The sequence below is a fragment of the Pelecanus crispus genome, chromosome 1, assembly GCF_030463565.1.
Source record: "Pelecanus crispus isolate bPelCri1 chromosome 1, bPelCri1.pri, whole genome shotgun sequence".
In the NCBI taxonomy this organism is placed as follows: domain Eukaryota; kingdom Metazoa; phylum Chordata; class Aves; order Pelecaniformes; family Pelecanidae; genus Pelecanus; species Pelecanus crispus.
Window position 1 is genome coordinate 153,460,676 of NC_134643.1, and position 16,198 is coordinate 153,476,873.

Consider the following 16,198-nt stretch of genomic DNA (forward strand, 5'->3'; position numbering starts at 1 on the left):
GGTCCTGCAGGGAGGAAATTAGAAAAGAAAAAGCCCAGCTAGAACTCAATCTGGCCACTGTTGTAAGAGATAATAAAAAATGTTTTTACAAGTACATCAACAATAAAAAGAGAGGCAAGGAGAATCTCCATCCTTTGCTGGATGTGGGGGGGAACATTGTCACCAAGGATGAGGAAAAGGCTGAGGTACTTAATGCCTTCTTTGCCTCTGTCTTCAATAGCCAGACCAGTTATCCCCAGGGTTTTCAGCCCCCTGAGCTGGAAGACAGGGATGGGGAGCAGAATGGAGCCCCCATAATCCAGGAGGAAGCAGTTAACGACCTGCTATGCCACCTGAACACTCACAAGTCTATGGGGCCAGATGGGATCCACCCGAGAGTACTGAGGGAGCTGGTGGAGGAGCTTGCCAAGCCACTTTCCATCATCTATCAGCAGTCCTGGTTAACAAGGGAGGTCCCTGATGACTGGAGGCTTGCCAACGTGACACCCATCTACAAGAAGGGCCAGAAGGAGGATCTGGGGAACTACAGGCCTGTCAGCCTGACCTCGGTGCTGGGAAAGGTTATGGAGCAGTTCATATTGAGTGAACTCAACAGGCATGTGCAGGTCAACCAGGGGATCGGGCCCAGCCAGCATGGGTTCATGAAAGGTAGGTCCTGCTTGACCAACCTGATCTCCTTCTATGACCTGGTGACCCCCGCCTGGTAGATGAAGGAAAGGCTGTGGACATCATCTACCTGGACTTCAGCAAAGCCTTTGACACCGACTCCCATAGCATTCTCCTTAGGAAGCTGGCAGCTTCCATGGCTTGGATGGGCGTACTCTTTGCTGGGCAAAAAACTGGCTGGGCGGCTGAGCCCAGAGAGTTGTGGTGAATGGAGTTAAGTCCAGTTGGCAGCCGGTCATGAGCGGTGTTCCCCAGGGCTCAGTTCTGGGGCCAGTGTCGTTTAATATCTTTATCAACGATCTGGATGAGGCGATTGAGTGCACCCTCAGTAAGTTTACAGGTGACACCAAACTGGGTGGGAGTGTTGATCTGCTGGAGGGTAGGATGGCCCTGCAGAGGGACCTGGACAGGCTGGATTGATGGGCCGAGGCCAACTGTGTGAGGTTCAACAAGACCAAGTGCCGGGTCCTGCACTTGGATCACAACAACCCCATGCAATGCTAAAGGCTTGGGGAAGAGTGGCTGGAAAGCTGCCTGGCAGAAAAGGACCTGGGGGTGTTGGTAGACAGCCGACTGAACATGAGCCAGCAGTGTGCCCAGGTGGCCAAGAAGGCCAACAGCATCCTGGCTTGTATCAGGAATAGTGTGGCCAGCAGGAGCAGGGAGGTGATTGTCCCCCTGTACTCGGCGCTGGTGAGGCCACACCTAGAATACTGTGTCCAGTTTTGGGCCCCTCACTGAAAGGAAGACATTGAGGTGCTGGAGCGTGTCCAGAGAAGGGCAACAAAGCTGGTGAAGGGTCTGGAGCACAGGCCTTATGAGGAGCGGCTGAGGGAACTGGGGATGTTTAGCCTGGAGAAGAGGAGGCTGAGGGGAGACCTTATCGCTCTCTACAACTACCTGAAAGGAGGTTGTAGTGAGGTGGGTCTCTTGGGTCTCTTCTCCCAAGCAGTTAGCGATAGGACGAGAGGAAATGGGCTCAAGCTGCGCCAGGGGAGGTTTAGATTGGATATTAGGAGAAAGTTCTTCACGGAAAGGGTAGTCAAGCATTGGAACAGGCTGCCCAGAGAGGTGGTGGAGTCACCATCCCTGGGAGTGTTCAAAAAACAGGTAGATATGGCACTTTGAGACATGGTTTAGTGGGCATGGTGGTGTTGGGTTGATAATTGGACTGATGATCGTAGAAGTCCTTTCCAATCTTAATGATTTCTAGTTTTTACTTTCATTAAATAACCCAGCCACCAAGCCAGGAAACATGAAATTGCTACTTTACCCTTAATTGGTTTAATGGTGGACTTGTTAATGTTAGGTTAATGGTTGGACTGGATGATCTTAAAGGTCTTTTCCAACCTAAACAGTTCTATGATTCTGTGGTTCTATGACAGGTTCAAGAACAAACCAGGAAGGAAAGTCAGCGAGGCGAAATCAGGAGCAGTAGGTTACAAAGCCAGGCGCAGGCTGACTTCCAGTGCAGCTCAGATGAGGACCCAGCGCAAGGCCGCGAGCTTAAATGCAGCTCATGAGCCAGCAGACGGAAGATGCATGGGAGCGGAGAACAGATGAGGCTCCTCATAGTGCAATATCAAAGCTGACCTTCAATGCAGGCAGCCAGAGCCCTGGGAGAGAGGAGGACGAGGCTGCAGAGCCCATCAGTGTAGTCAGGACCCAGACAGCACGGTCATCCCAAAGCTGGCCCTTTTCCAGGCTGAGCGGACCCTGCTCCCTCAGCGTCTCTTTGTGTGTCCCTGTGCTCCATCCCCTGACCAGCTTGGTGGCCTCTGCTGGACTCACCTCAGTGTGTCAGTGTCCCTCTTCTGTCAGGGAGCCCCAAACTGGATACAGTGCTCCAGGTGTGGTCTCACAAGCATGAAAGAGAGGGAGATGATCACTCCCCTCCCTGCTGGATAGGATTTTGCTAATGCAGCTCAGGGTGCTCTTAGCTACATCTCCGTGAAGGCCCATGGTGTCCACCAGAACCCTTTTTGCACAGCTTGCTTTCTAGACAGTTGGCCCCAGCCCATACCAGCACATGGGGTTGTTCTGTCCCAGGCACAGGGCTTTGCCTTTGTCTGAATTGGTCATCATAGGGTTGCAGTCAGCCCATTTCTCCAGCCTCTCCAGGACCCCATATTTGGTATCAGCTGTGAACTTGCTAGGAGCGCTCTCTGTCCCTGGACTGAATTGCTGCTGAAGGCACAAAGCAGTACAAGCTGCAGGGTCTGTCCCCGGCAGATGCCAGTAGCACCTGGCCACCAGCTGGACCCTGTGACACTGACCACCACGCTACGAGCCTGGCAGCTTTCTAGCCATTTTTCTACCTGCCTATCCAGTCTGGGTCTCACCAGTCTGACTATAAGGCAGGCTGGGGCAAAGACCTTGAGAGGTCAAGGTATACCATATCCACTCATCTCCCCTTTTCCATAAAGCCTGTCATCTCATCGCAGGAGGCAAACGGGTTGGTTGGGCACTATTTACCCTGTTTAAATCCATGCTGGATGTTTGCAGCATGGTCTCTAATTGCTCCTGGGAGGTTGTGTATCATAACTCTGTGCACTGTTAATGGCTTTGGGTTGCATTTTCCTATCCTTTTAAGATGCTTGCAGCCAGTGTTTTTTCTAATTATTTTGACTTACGGTTATTCCCAGTCCCAGAAGTTGTGCTTACGGTGGAAGAATAAAGGAAGTTTCCTCAGCATGCAAGTGGATGCTGGTGGGAAAGGCACGGCTTGCACTGCCAGACGAAACCTAACTCTTCCTTTGGCCCTGGAGAATGTGTCACTCAGTCCTGCAGGCATCTACCCCTCTCCTTTTGTTGCCTTTCCACTCTCCCACCCTCAAAACATGTCTAGAAGGAACAGGAGCACCAAAATATGCTGAACTCAGATGGCTCTTTTCCCGAGTGTCATTCATCTACAAGCAGTAGAGGGGGAAAAGAATTTTATGATGCACAAATACGTATTTCATCCTATTCCCTTCTCAGTTTCTCTATCTACCTAAAATTAACATCATACTTATCCAAACTTTGCTAACACACATGACAATATGAGTACACTGGAGTCCTGCTTTGTTTGCTAATAACACTTTTATTCGATATCTGTTTGCTTATTTCTGATGGAAAACATCCATCTCTATTCTATGCATTTATATGAAAAATTAGCGTTCAGAAAAGAATTACTACTCTCCAGCATAATGTAAATATCAAGCATCTTTGAAAAAATAAATCATTAAGCTAATACCCAAAGAAGTATTTTGCCTTTTGATTTCTTAAGAGAATGACAGATTTTGGCAGAAATGTATTTTAAGATCTGGAAGGCAGCAAATTATCAATAGCAAAACAAGACAGTCCTCATAACTAGAGATATATGTAGCTAGCAGAAAAAAATATTAAGATTTGGTAGTATTCCCTTTGTAAAATCCAAACCATAGCGCTTGTAAAGAAACTACATGAGCGGTGTCTTACTGAATACTATTTTTAAAATGGAGGCGTTTAGGCTGCAGATTCTTATTCCTGTAAATCATTCCTGTACCTTCGTATCTGTATGGGTTTGCAGGGTACAGCTGCTCTGTGTCTTGGCTCCCTCAGGGGTGACATGCAGGTGATGGTAAGGAAGTTACTCAGTAGAGATTCCTGAGTCTAGTATCCGTGTTTCTTGTAATACTGGGCTCGTGCAACCACATCATTGGAGTAGTCATCATGGGTGGTGCCAACGTCCATTCTGTCATAGCTTCGGACGTTCCCAGTACCAGCGTTGTAGGCAGAAATCCCACCTGAAATGAAACACCGAAAGAAGTCATACAGACTTAAAAAAAAATAGGGAAAATTCCAGCCTGATATGTTCTGCTTTTACTGGTTTTGAAAGCTTTCACTTATGAGGACTTTGGAAGGGGAGTGGGCGGTGTTATCAGAGCTTTTCTGACTTAAGTGGAGCTCTGCAAACAGCTTACAGTTATTCCTGAATCCACTAAAATATCAGAAAGATACCTGAGATTTTGCATTCACAGATATTTGCAGCTTGATGAACTTGCACCATTTACCCGGCCCAGCACACGCCCTTCATTTACACTGGGCTTCTTAATATGATTAATATCATATCATGTCATATCATGTCATGTCATGTCATATCATGTCATATCCAACATCCTTGTAACTTCTCGCTCATCCTTGAAAAATACTGCTTTAAAAAGAGAGTTAAAACACACTCATACATTGCATTATCTTTGTCTTGCAGCTGCGTATATGCTACTCCATATGCTGTGTTGAAAGGCAGAGGTGTCTGCAGTGGCTGTGAAACGAGCCCACCTTGGCACCCCAGTAGTCCAAGGGGCCTGCGGGGTGCAGCCTTCTTTGAAGCAGGCAGCTTTTCCATGTTGGGCGGCACAGTTTTGCAATTCCCTGAGAGCAAACACCTCGTCTCCTTTGTCAACAGAGATACAGCGTGAACTGCTGGCCCCATTCAGGTAAACCATGGAGCTATTTGTTAACCTGAATGGCTGTAGGAGACTTCTCATGGTCAGATAAGGAAAGCTCGGCTCTTACATAGCCTAGATTTCAGGTGTACAAGTATTTGCCACACGGTGCTGGAAACTCGGCGAGACTGCCATACTAAGGAAAGGCAGAAACTAAACAGAATTGACAAAGCTTGACTTTTCACGGTGAAATAAAAAAAGGGGCAAAAAGCTAAGCGACAGCCTGTTAGAAATGTGCTTATTGAGGAGCATGGGAACCAATTCAGTATGTTCTCGCCCTAAAGCTTTTCTTCTCTCCTGGACAAAACCTGTAGCATGTACCTTACCTTTCAGCTGTTGATCCTTTGTCCAGCGTGGGAACTTCCTCTGTATTGTCTTTATCATCATGATAAGTATGTTTGTGCCCTGGGTAAGATGAGCTTCGCTGTTCCATTTTCCCACAGGTCTATGTGAGTTTTTGTCAACCTAAAAATATCGAAACAACAAATAGAAGTCATTTCCCTGCTGTAATAGATGATATGTTTAGGAGGCTTACTTTTATTTATATGCTATTTGTTTATCAGCTTTTAGTGGAGTATGAGCAAATACCTGCATTAAACCAAATCCATTTCCATTGTCACCCCAGCCATCCTTCAGTACTTTGCCAGCATGAGATTCCCGGGAGATGATGCCAGCGATCAGGGCTGGTTCGACGCACAGTTTTTCGCCAACTCTCTTAATGAGTGTTTTATATCGATTCATAGCTCCTAGGTCCCGTTCAGCGATCTTTTCTGAAGCCCTAACTCCTGTAATTAAAACCAAAAGTGAAGATATTTGCTTAATAACTTTTAAAGCTCAGAATCATCTCTCACCTCTCTCCTTCTAATACAGACAGAATTACATCAAAATTGTATTTGCCTCTCCGCTGGGAGGAGGTAGATGATCGCCTACAGGGATATTATGCAGGCTCAGCAGCTACTGTGTGTTCAGCACTTTGGAAATGTGAAGGATTTGGGATTATTGTGCCAAGCGGAAATGGAGCCGTCTGGCAGAAGAGAGATACTCACCGCAGTAGGATAAACCCTCTGGCTTTGCAGTTTTGCACGAAGCCCCAGGAGTTCTAATTCTGGTTACACTGCCGTAGCAATCCGTGCGGCCCTGGGAGGCACCTGCAGGGGCAACATGGAAAGGCGCAAGCAGTAAAAACCTTTTGTGACTGCAAGTAAAACGCAAGGGGAGGCTGCACCTGGGCTGCAGGGTGTGGGAGCTGCATGGGGCTGCCTCTGTCCCTCCTTGTGATGGATGGAGGGGAGGCAAGGTCCTGCCCTGTGTCCTGTGCCCTGCGCTCTGTGCCCTGAGCCCACCCGTCCCGCAGAGCCCACCCCTCCTTCTGCAAGACTTGCAAGGGGAGCCAAGCACTCTCTCCTCTGATAGAGTCTAGTGTCAATGGAGACTTTGGGGAGGGGAGTGAGGAGGTGCATCAATGTCTGCTGCTTCCCAGCTGCAGGGCGTGTGTCCCCAGCTGCTTGGGGCGAGCAGCGAGGGATGCCAGACTTACCCAGGAGGGCAGCAAGGCCCAGCAGCAGGAGCATCGGGTACATTGGGTGGTTTTCCTGAGCACGCAGAACAGCCTGAAAAATCAATCAGTCAGCTTCGGCACGCATGAAGACATGAATATATCTCACTGCTTGCCGAATGAACACAAAGAAACTCTTTCTGAGCTGATGGGGTATTTCTCTTGGTTGGGCAGGCAAAGTGATACACAAATGGAGTCTTGTCTCTTTTTGTAAGAGACCCCAACGGCAGCTCTCCTGCTCCAGCACAAACGAGGCTGCAGCTTTTCACAAAGGACTTGTGACCTCTCACTACTGATGGTGTTTCAAACCCATGTCTTCTATGACATCTTGGTAACTTCCTCCAAATCTCAAACCCCAATATTTAATTCAGAAAAAATAAAATTAGTGATATTCACTTCCCTGTGCTGCTGTGCTCCCAGCATGAACGCCCTTATTCCCAGCCCATATTCCATATACAACCCACCTTCGCCACATCTGGACAGCTTTGCCTGAATCTCCTGAGACTTTTGTTATACGCAGAAATTGGAACTTTCAAGATGCAAGCTGTCTAAATCATTGTGGCTATCTACTTTAGGGTGAGTTGTACTCTGGGAGCACCCATTTCCCCTCACTGGCTGTGAGGGGAGCCTAGGGAGAGGGGTTCACGTAGGGATGAGAGCCATCTAAATTTAGGTGACCTAAATCCAGAACTACAGGACAAATCTCGGTATCCTTATTCAAGCAGAAATCTCACACAGCAAAAAGCTGCAGCCCCCGGGCCACCGAGGAGATGGTATTGCTGAAGGGAAGAAGAGCTCCCACCCTGAGCAGTGTATCTTACCTACTTGTCTGCAGCTCAGCTTCTGGCACAGGACTGAGGTTTGGGGAAGTTTAATATATAGGGAAAGCTACCTTCCGTTCAGTGGTAATCCGACACTGTGATGAAATGTACTGGGCTGTGGTTTTGTGAGACTTAACAGCATTTTTTTCTCATGTAAACAGAACCTGTTGCACTATAGACATTGGTGTGGTAGCAAGTGTGTTCCCAGGAGTGGCATTTCCAAGATTTCCAAAGGGAAAAAAAAACCCACCCTATTTTTCTCTGGGCGTCTCTCCACCTACAGCTTATATTTCACACCCTGTTCCTGGAGGGAGCTGTGGTGAGGGCTGAGCTAAAGACCCAGCATCCAGCTGTTCTGCAGGTGTTTGCCCCAGTCCTATCCTGGCATCCTGGGCTGTGTCCCTGCTGCTCAAGAAAAGAGGGCTGGGACTGACCCTCATGTATGTGGCACAGAGGGGCTTGCAGCCCTACCACCTGGGCTAGCACTCTCCTGAGAGACTGGCCATGTCTACACCGGTGGCCCATCTTCCTCTGCCTGGGGGCTGCCCCTGTGACAGTGTGCTCTGCCGACAGCGCTTGTCAGCAGAAAAAAATAATGACACCTTGTTGGTTCAGCTTGGTTTTTTATGATAGCTTTTAATGAGCCCAACGCATCTCTGAAATGATTCAGACAACCCTTTGCCTCAACATTTCTTTCTGCTGTGAGGGTGAGTTGTTTCTGGCATGCACATGCTTGTGGGTAGGACTGTAATGAGCCAGGCCTTTCCCATCACCGAAACTGTGTTTGCCACCTGAGGACAGACACCAGTGCTAAGGATACTGGCGTCACATTAGCCAGGGGTTATTTGCCTGCAGTTGCCCAAGTCAGAGGGTCTTGGAGCCCCTTGCCTCCATCCACCAAGCTCCTTGCCTGCCCTCAAGAGACCTCTCCCTCCCTCCAATCCCCAGCCACATTTCTGCACACGCACAACCCTTTCCCCACCACCTCACGTGCCAAAAATACCACAGGGAGGAAAAGTATCTCCTGCTGTGGGTGTGGGAGTCTGGTTGGTGTCTTTGGAGGCTGCGGTCAGTCTCCAAGAGGTGCATAGTGGGCAGAAAGCAAGGTGCAGGAGGGCTTGTTGGGCACAGCTGTGGGTGGTGGGACTGACTCATTCTGCCAATGCCTTGTTTTGCAAGCCCCCGTTTCCTTCAGTGGTGTGGATGCATGGGGTCTCGTCCCACCTCTGACAGCTGCTGGCTGCGATGAAAGGAGCAGCACCCTGCTCCACCAGGTTTACCTTCACTGTTTAATACCTGGGCAGAGGAGTGCCTCGTGAACCTGGCATATTTGCTCAAGGAGATTGATATTTTAACATTATCTCTTGGAAATCTCACGGAAGGAGAATCTGATAATAAATAGCGGAGTGGGGATTTACCCCTGCTTTTAGTTGGAGCAAGGCAAATAACGCCAAGTCAGTTATTAACTGGTTGCCGTGGTCACTGGATTAGCTGAACCTGTCTCTGCACCCTCTCTGTCTTCTCCAAGGACTCCCTCAGCCTCCACAATTTCACCCATCCCACGGGGCTCATGCTCCCATGGTGGGACCGCAGTGCTGGCTTTCCCAGCTCCTCTGCTCTCCTCTGTCCCTGCAGTTTATTCTCCCCTGTAGTCTGCAGTTGGAGGAATGAGGGGACCCAAAACAACCTTCTTTCTTAAAATGTTGCTTCTTTACCTCTAAAAACAAAGACCAGCTTTGCTGGGAGAAGGGCTACAGACGCTGAAGTGCCACTTAATATGCTAGATGAGCTGTTTCAGTCCAGGCCCATTACACCTGGGGTGTTGGCATCACGGTTTTGCTGACTCTGCCTTGCCCATCCCTTGAACGACTGATGGCTGAACCATGTTGGTGCTCCCAATGTGGGGAGCACCTCTGTGTGGTAAGCTGTGCAGCATCCATGTGAGCAGCTCCTTCATAGTCTCTCACTGTGTGTGCTGAGATTACATCTACATTTTCCATTCTCCCCTCTGGCTGCATCTTCACAGAGCCACAGAAACAAAGAGTGACCGAGGTTGGAGACGACCTTGGGAGGTCCCTAGTCCAACCTCTTGCTCAAAGCAGTGCCAACTTTGAAGCTACATCAGGTTTCTCAGGTCCTTGTCCTGTCTTGTTATGAACACCTCCAAGGATGGAGATTCACCAGCCTCTCTGTGTAACCTGGTACAGTGCTTAACCACCCACCAATTTTTTGTGAAAAACTACTTTTCTTTTATCAGGTCCGAATTTGCCTTGTTGCAACATGTGACTCTTACCTCTGACCCTCTTTCTGTGCTCCTCCGAGAAAAGTGTGACTCCATCTTCTCTAGAAGCTCCACGGAGGTAGCTAAAAATGTCCCCCAAAAGCCTTGTCTTCTCCAGGCTGAGAAGACCTAGATCCCTGGCCTACAGCACATTAGGGTGTGTTTTATACTGAGGAGTCCAAAACTCAGCACAAGTGCCAAGCAGATGGGAAGAATTACCTCCCTGGACTTGCTGGTGACACTTTTCCTAATGCAGCCTAGGAGGCTGTTGGCTGCCTTTGCTGCAAGGGTGCATTACCCACTCATGGTCAACTTGTTGTCCACCAGGACCCCCAGGGCTTTCTCTGCAAAGCTGCTTTCAAACTGGCTGGTCCCCAGCATGTACTGGTGCCTGGGGCTTTTCCATCCCAGGTGTGGGACTTGGCAGCACCTGAGGTTGAATTTAATGAGATTCCTGTCCAACCTGTTCACATTCTTCTGACCGGCACTCCTGTCCCACCAAGCACCTGTGAACTTGCTGGGAGCGCTCTCTGTCCCTAGCCCATGTTGGTGCTGAGGACACTAAACAGTACTGGCTGCAGGATCAGTCCCCAAGGGATGCCGCTAGTAAGCATCAGCAAGACTCCGAACTGTTGGCCATCAGCCTGTGGCCACAACAGCCCAGCCCAGCCTCCGTATAGAGCAACCCAATGGTCCTGCTACTGAAATAGCTTGGGTATGTGGTAAGTGCATGACACCTACCTATAGTACATATAGACAGGGCCATGATGATCCAGTCAATAAATAGTATTCATGAACTATCAGTAGGCAGCTCTTCATCAATTGCAGCAGTCACGTGGGAGAGACAATTCTGATTTACCCAGAAGCCAGACTGCAGGGCACTGGATCAGATCTAGTACCAGCTACTCTTTACTTTTCTCTCCTCTGCCTGGCAGGACAAAACCCTTGTGAGCTTTGTCGGTTCCTTGATCTGAATCAACTGAGGTGTGGCTGAATAAGCAGGGAATTCATAACATAAAACCTGATTTAAAGGGCAGAAATGGGACCAGTTTGCTCCTCGCCTGCCTTGCAACAAGAAACGTTTCCAGTTGTTGGAAATGTTTCTGGAAGGCCGAGGGCTGCAACAGGGCGGCTCATGGGGAGAAGGCACTAGAGAGTCTCAGGTCAGCTGCATCCTCGCTGTGTGGGTTTTTTCATGCTGTTTAGCATTTCACCTCTATTGCTAATTAACTTAATAAGGGTAGGGTAAGAAATGAATGATCCTAATTATGCCCTCAGGGGAGAAACTAGGCTAATATAAGCTTCCCAAAGCAATTAAGCCCATTTAGACTGTGGGAGGTTGCCCAGCCTGTGGCAGGGAGGTGGGATGCTCTGGGTGCCAGGAGCTCCTGCATTGGGGGCAGGTCCCTTTGTCCCGAGGCTGCACCGTGGCCACGTGGGGAAATGGAGGGGCTTGTAGATGGTTGAGGCATGTGAGAAACTGGTGAAACTTCATGGACGAGAGGAGCAGCCTAAAAGGGGTGGGCTGCACCTGAGCTGTAATGCAGCCAGGCTGTGGCACTGGAAATTAAAGAGCTTGTAGAGAAGCATTTACACTAGAAGCAGGGGAAAGCTGAGAGATGAAGAGGACTAACCGATTTGAACTGAGGTGATCTACATGGTAGACATGGCTGACATTCAGTTTACCTCTGAAAAAATCAGGAGGGAAATAAACAGCATGATCACAATAAGTAAGAAAGACAAAATAGAATACAGTGGCAAGGGTTTGGCACATGCAATATTAAGCAATGAAGCGAGGGCAAACTTAAAAGTGCTTCTGCACTGTTGCTAGTGGCTTCAAAAACAAGCCAGAAGAACCAGAATGCCTGGTGCCAAATGACAACCCGGGATAGCAGGCATCTCAAAGACTTGGGGGGGGCTAGAAAACCAATGAGATACAGCACTGCCAGCTTTATAGGAATGACAGGGTAGGGTGCAGAGGTGGAGGACTGATGTTGTAAGTGAAGGATGAAAGTGTAGCAGCATAAAAATATTACAGGAGAAGAGAAGCACCTGTGAAAGACTGAAAAATTAAGGTATGTTGATGTCTCAAACGTTGTGGCTGTTGGTTGATGTCTCAAACATAGTGGCGAAACAAGTTAAGATCTGTATGGCGACATCAAACCACAGGTGAGCAGTTGGTTGGCACAGAGCATGGGGAGGCATGCTGGAGGATGCGCAGTTCTGTATTTCTGATGTGCCTCACAACTCATCATAGATGGTCAGAGGTCATACACAGTTCATTTGAGGAAGGGGCTCGCAACCACCCGAGGGACCCCTCATGACCACCCCCCACTGTGCCTGTACAGAAGATTGAGAACTTTCTGAAACAACAACCATATAAGTCATCGAGGGGATGGACTTGACCCAATTGAGAGGTGGAGACTGGCTTATAAAAGACACAACTCTGAGAAAGCCAGGCGTGCCTGCCAGCCGTCGGAGAATCACCACATCTATCATCATAACTGCGGGATCCAAGGGTGGTGATAACTCTCTCTCTCTCTCCCCTTTTCCTCTTTTTCCTTTCTTCTTACAAGTATTTCAATTAGAACCCACATTGCCTACCACTACGCTTTCCTAGTTCAGGTTGCCTACCGTTATGCTTGCCAAGTTCGGGTTGTTTCTATCACCAATAAAGCATTTAATCAATCGTTTGGTGTTGTTTCACCTTAATTTAGCCCAAGGGAATCACAGAACTGCCACAATCCTCCCTGGGCAGCTCAGTTTGGATCGTGACACTCTAAAAACCTGTGGGTGGAAATCCCAGTTGCTATTGACAAAAATGCCATAGTAGGACTGTACTATTGATCCTTTATGAGGACAGTGATAGCAGTCAGTGAGACCAGAGAAGCAGCAAATATAGGATGGTATATGAGTGGGAGCCTGCGTATACACTGGATCAGTACCTCATCAGGATGAGATGCAGAAGCAGAAATTTTGGTGGCAGTAAATCACTACTTCCAGAAGGAGCTGGTCTGGGAACCCACAGAAACAATTACTAGGGATTGGAACAAGGGCTTCATTTGAGGACTGTTAGTGGGAAACTGCTCGGAGGTTGCAATCCCACAACATGATCACTTTTAGCACTGAAATAGGAAAAAAAAGGCCATGTGCACCCAGTACGGGAGCATTTGGTTTCAAGGAAGGCAACTAAATAATCTGAGGCAAGCATTAGAAACAATAGTCTCTAGCAAAAAGGAGCAGCCCCAAACCAAAGAAGCCTGCAAGCATCCTGGAGGCTTTTCAAAAATACCGTGTTAGAAGCCCACACTAAAAGGACGCCACAACTCAAAAATAAAAGAAAATGTTTCCCCCTTAAAGGAAAAGTTAAGGTGACTGCCCTAGGGAAAAGGCTGCTGTGTAGGAAATGGAAAACTTGTCCTGGTGAGAATTGGTGGTAAATTGACAAAAAACACAGGAGGTCACACATAAACAAGGAAAAGGACTGAAAAAGGTTTTGGAGAGTGCCTTGCAAGGGATACTCAGACTGTCAACAAAAGGTCTTCAGATGCATCAAAAGCAGCTAGGGGAAGGTCAGGGCTGCTTGGTGAAAAGTGTGTGAACGGGGCACTCGGGGCGGACAAGGCCTTAGTAGTCCTTTGTAGCCTTTGTGCCAGGCTGATTCACTGTGGAGGCCGTGGGGAGGTTCCCACCCTGGGACAGTTAACGGGAGCCAGATTAATTCGGTGTAAATAGTTAGTAAGTACTGGAGCAAACAGAAAGCCTCCCTGTCAGTGAGTCTGTCCCATCCGGGGTGACTGGGGGCACCGCGCTGTGCCACGGCAGAGCAGGCAGCCCAGGCAAGGGCTCTGCTGCCAGGCAGCATCGGTGCCGGCGGCTGGCCGGCGTCACCCCCGACTGCAGCGCTGGCTCCAGAGGGGTCCTTGGGACCGCAGGCTGGTGCCTGTCCTGGGCAATACAGTAGAGTGCACGTTGAAGATAAGAGCACTGAGGTGATGGATAAACCTGGTCAGCTGGGAGAGGGTCAGCCCGACTCCCATGAGGGGCAGTCTTGCTTTGGTCCTTGATGGTCTTCTGGGACAGTATCAGTGAGTACCTGGATTAAGGCCAGTGGGTGAAGTATAGCTGGGTCTTCAAAAAGGCTTTTATGAAGATTCAAACCAGCATTATCAAGGAACCTACGGCCGTGGCCTTGCCACCCAGGAGGCTGTGGAGGCCGACAGCACCAGCATATTCCCAAAGCCACTGGATGGATTCATGGACAGCAGTACCAAACAAAGGGTGGATGTGCCTCCTGCCACCCCTGTTAAATAGCTGGGGACGCTGGGCCTGTACAAGGAAAATGGACTGCAGAAAGCGGCCAAGCTCATGTGTCCTCCCCAGGCAGCCTCTCCTACTGCTGCTGCTGGAGGCAGACTTCAGGGGTGACCGACCACCAGCATGACCCACACGGTGTTTCTCACGTTCATCTGACATCTCCAGTTTACAGTGGAGCCAGTGTTGGCCTTTCTGGCCTGGATAAAACATGAGGTTGTTTTTGTCCAGAAGAAAACCCCATAAGATGAGCCTAGCGTTTTGGGGCGTGGTCCTGAGCATGCCCAAGGCAACCACCAGAGAAGCACCGTCATGGGAACAGGTTGCTGTCCCAGCCCACTTTTGCAATGAGTAACAAAGCAGAACAAACTCGGTTATACAGCACTGCATTGCTGTGGTGGCATTTCCCTTTGTTTTCTGCATCGCTCGGAAAGAGTGGCATGGACACGTGGCTCAAACCTATCCAACTCCAGCATTCAGAGTCAGTCATGAGAGCAATCTGTTCACCCACGTGGCTTATGGCTCTGGCCCATGGGGACTTGCTTTTGGCAGTGGTTTCGTGCTGCTTCAGTTACCACTGAAAAGGTTGTTTAATTGCTCCCTCTGCCTGGTGTCTCTGAAAGCCAGTCATTGCAGCCCTGGACATTATACAAATCCCTGCCTGAGCCATGGAGGGATCAGCCCATACCTCCTGCAGATTAATGAGGGGACGAGAGAGAAAACTTACCACCTCACATTTGCTGTTTATTATAAGAAGCACATTTAAATATACTTCCCAATACTGACAATGGTTGTAAAACCAAAGCATAGGACCGCAACAGAGAAGATTTTGCTTGCCTGTCTGTAATTTATTGTCTTTTTGATTTGCTGACTGTGGATTCTGATGCAGTGATGTTGGCCTGGAAAGGTCCTTAAACAACACCTACTGCATTTCCCCACTCTACAACAGTATGACATACAGCTACTTTTACCTGTTGGTCTTGCTTGTTCTTTAAAACGCCCAGTGAATGTTGCGTTGCTTCATTACTCTGAAAGTTTTTTGAAGTATCCAACGCAAACCTGATGCCAAACTCAGTGCTACTTGCCTTACCCTCATGGGGAAGGGAAGGACATGGGTAAATGCCCTCCATTTCTTTTGCATATTAGAAAATCATAACTGTGTCCTCTTTCTCTTTTCTGGAGAAAAAAGCAAGTCTAATTCCTTGTTTCCTGTAGGCTGTACCTTCCATTTGAGTTGCAATCCTCCTGAGCATGTTTTTGTCACTGCGACACACCCAAACACCATAGCTGAGCCTCACTGATACTGACAGCTGAACAGCTGAGAGGAGAATTACCCCAAATGCTTCATACACGGTGCTATGATAAAGAGAAATCCCCGAAAGAGATTTTTCCCTCTTTTTTTTTTTTTTTTTTTTTCCTCCTTCCCCGCCTCCCCTGGCATCTACTCCTTTGGTTCCCACTGGACCCCCAAGTCCTTTCAGAAGGATGGTTGCCCACCTGCTCCCCCCTGCTTACGCTCCTGCTTGAGCTCCTCGAGTGTTTTGCACCTGTGTTTACTTTATTTCAGTACTTTGATTCATAGCAGGTTTTAATAGTTTTTAACCATTAGTGGAAGTGCTCATGTTCCCTTTCAGTGTGGCCATCACCCATGGTTTGAGAGCTCTTGTCCACCACTCATTTTCCAGCCACAAATCTGAAACTGGTGTTTGAGAGAGACTGGTGTGGCTCCACTTGAAATGCCTCACCAGTTTGACCACAACCTACTGATAACCAATGCTTTTTGTACTTATCTTAAGGCCCTTCACGTAAGAGGGTACTTCAGATTGCTGTTGAAAGCCTTACCGAGCTCATGATATGGCACAACCACGGCTTCTCTCTTGGCCACTTACCCTCTGAGATAAGGACTTTGGTTGGTCTGAGGTGGTTTTTCCCTGCCAAGCCAGGCTGCCAGAGCCCTCCTGACTGTTTCTTGCTGCTTTGTCGTCCCCCAGGTGCTCGCAAAGCAATCATTCAATCCTTTACTCTAGCATCTTCCTCGGTGTTGCAGCCAGGTGTCCTGGTCTGTGATTCCCCAGACCTTTCTTTCCCCTCTGAT

General features: G+C 48.7%; 1 protein-coding gene across 3 annotated transcripts; it reads right to left on the reverse strand.

The window, feature by feature from the left end:
* Positions 1-3,313: 3,313 nt before the first annotated feature.
* On the reverse strand, positions 3,314-16,078 carry LOC104024605 (lysozyme g). 3 transcript variants are annotated; one of them, XR_012831198.1, is made up of 7 exons: positions 7,509-7,628; positions 6,670-6,742; positions 6,179-6,280; positions 5,721-5,917; positions 5,459-5,597; positions 4,193-4,433; positions 3,314-3,575 (listed from the first exon to the last, which is right to left on the reverse strand). XR_012831198.1 is itself a non-coding variant. In XM_075713917.1 (6 exons), exons 2-6 carry the CDS (start codon positions 6,710-6,712, stop codon positions 4,300-4,302), a joined length of 615 nt encoding a protein of 204 aa, XP_075570032.1. In that variant the 5' UTR covers positions 6,713-6,742; positions 15,993-16,078; the 3' UTR covers positions 3,605-4,299. The 3 variants fall into 3 exon arrangements, 2 of the variants coding, with proteins under 2 accessions (XP_075570032.1, XP_075570023.1); XM_075713917.1 differs by lacking the exons at positions 3,314-3,575; positions 7,509-7,628 and adding an exon at positions 15,993-16,078 and having other exon boundaries at positions 3,605-4,433; XM_075713908.1 differs by lacking the exon at positions 3,314-3,575 and having other exon boundaries at positions 3,605-4,433.
* Between the last annotated feature and the right edge of the window lie 120 nt (positions 16,079-16,198).

Coding starts and splice junctions, on each gene's coding strand:
- LOC104024605 (XM_075713917.1), bottom strand. CDS start 6,712: ATGTACCCGATGCTCCTGCTGCTGGGCCTTGCTGCCCTCCTGG. Junction 6,281..6,669: donor GGGCCTTGCTGCCCTCCTGG/GTAAGTCTGGCA, acceptor TTGCCCCTGCAG/GTGCCTCCCAGGGCCGCACG. Junction 5,918..6,178: donor AGAGGGTTTATCCTACTGCG/GTGAGTATCTCT, acceptor TTTTAATTACAG/GAGTTAGGGCTTCAGAAAAG.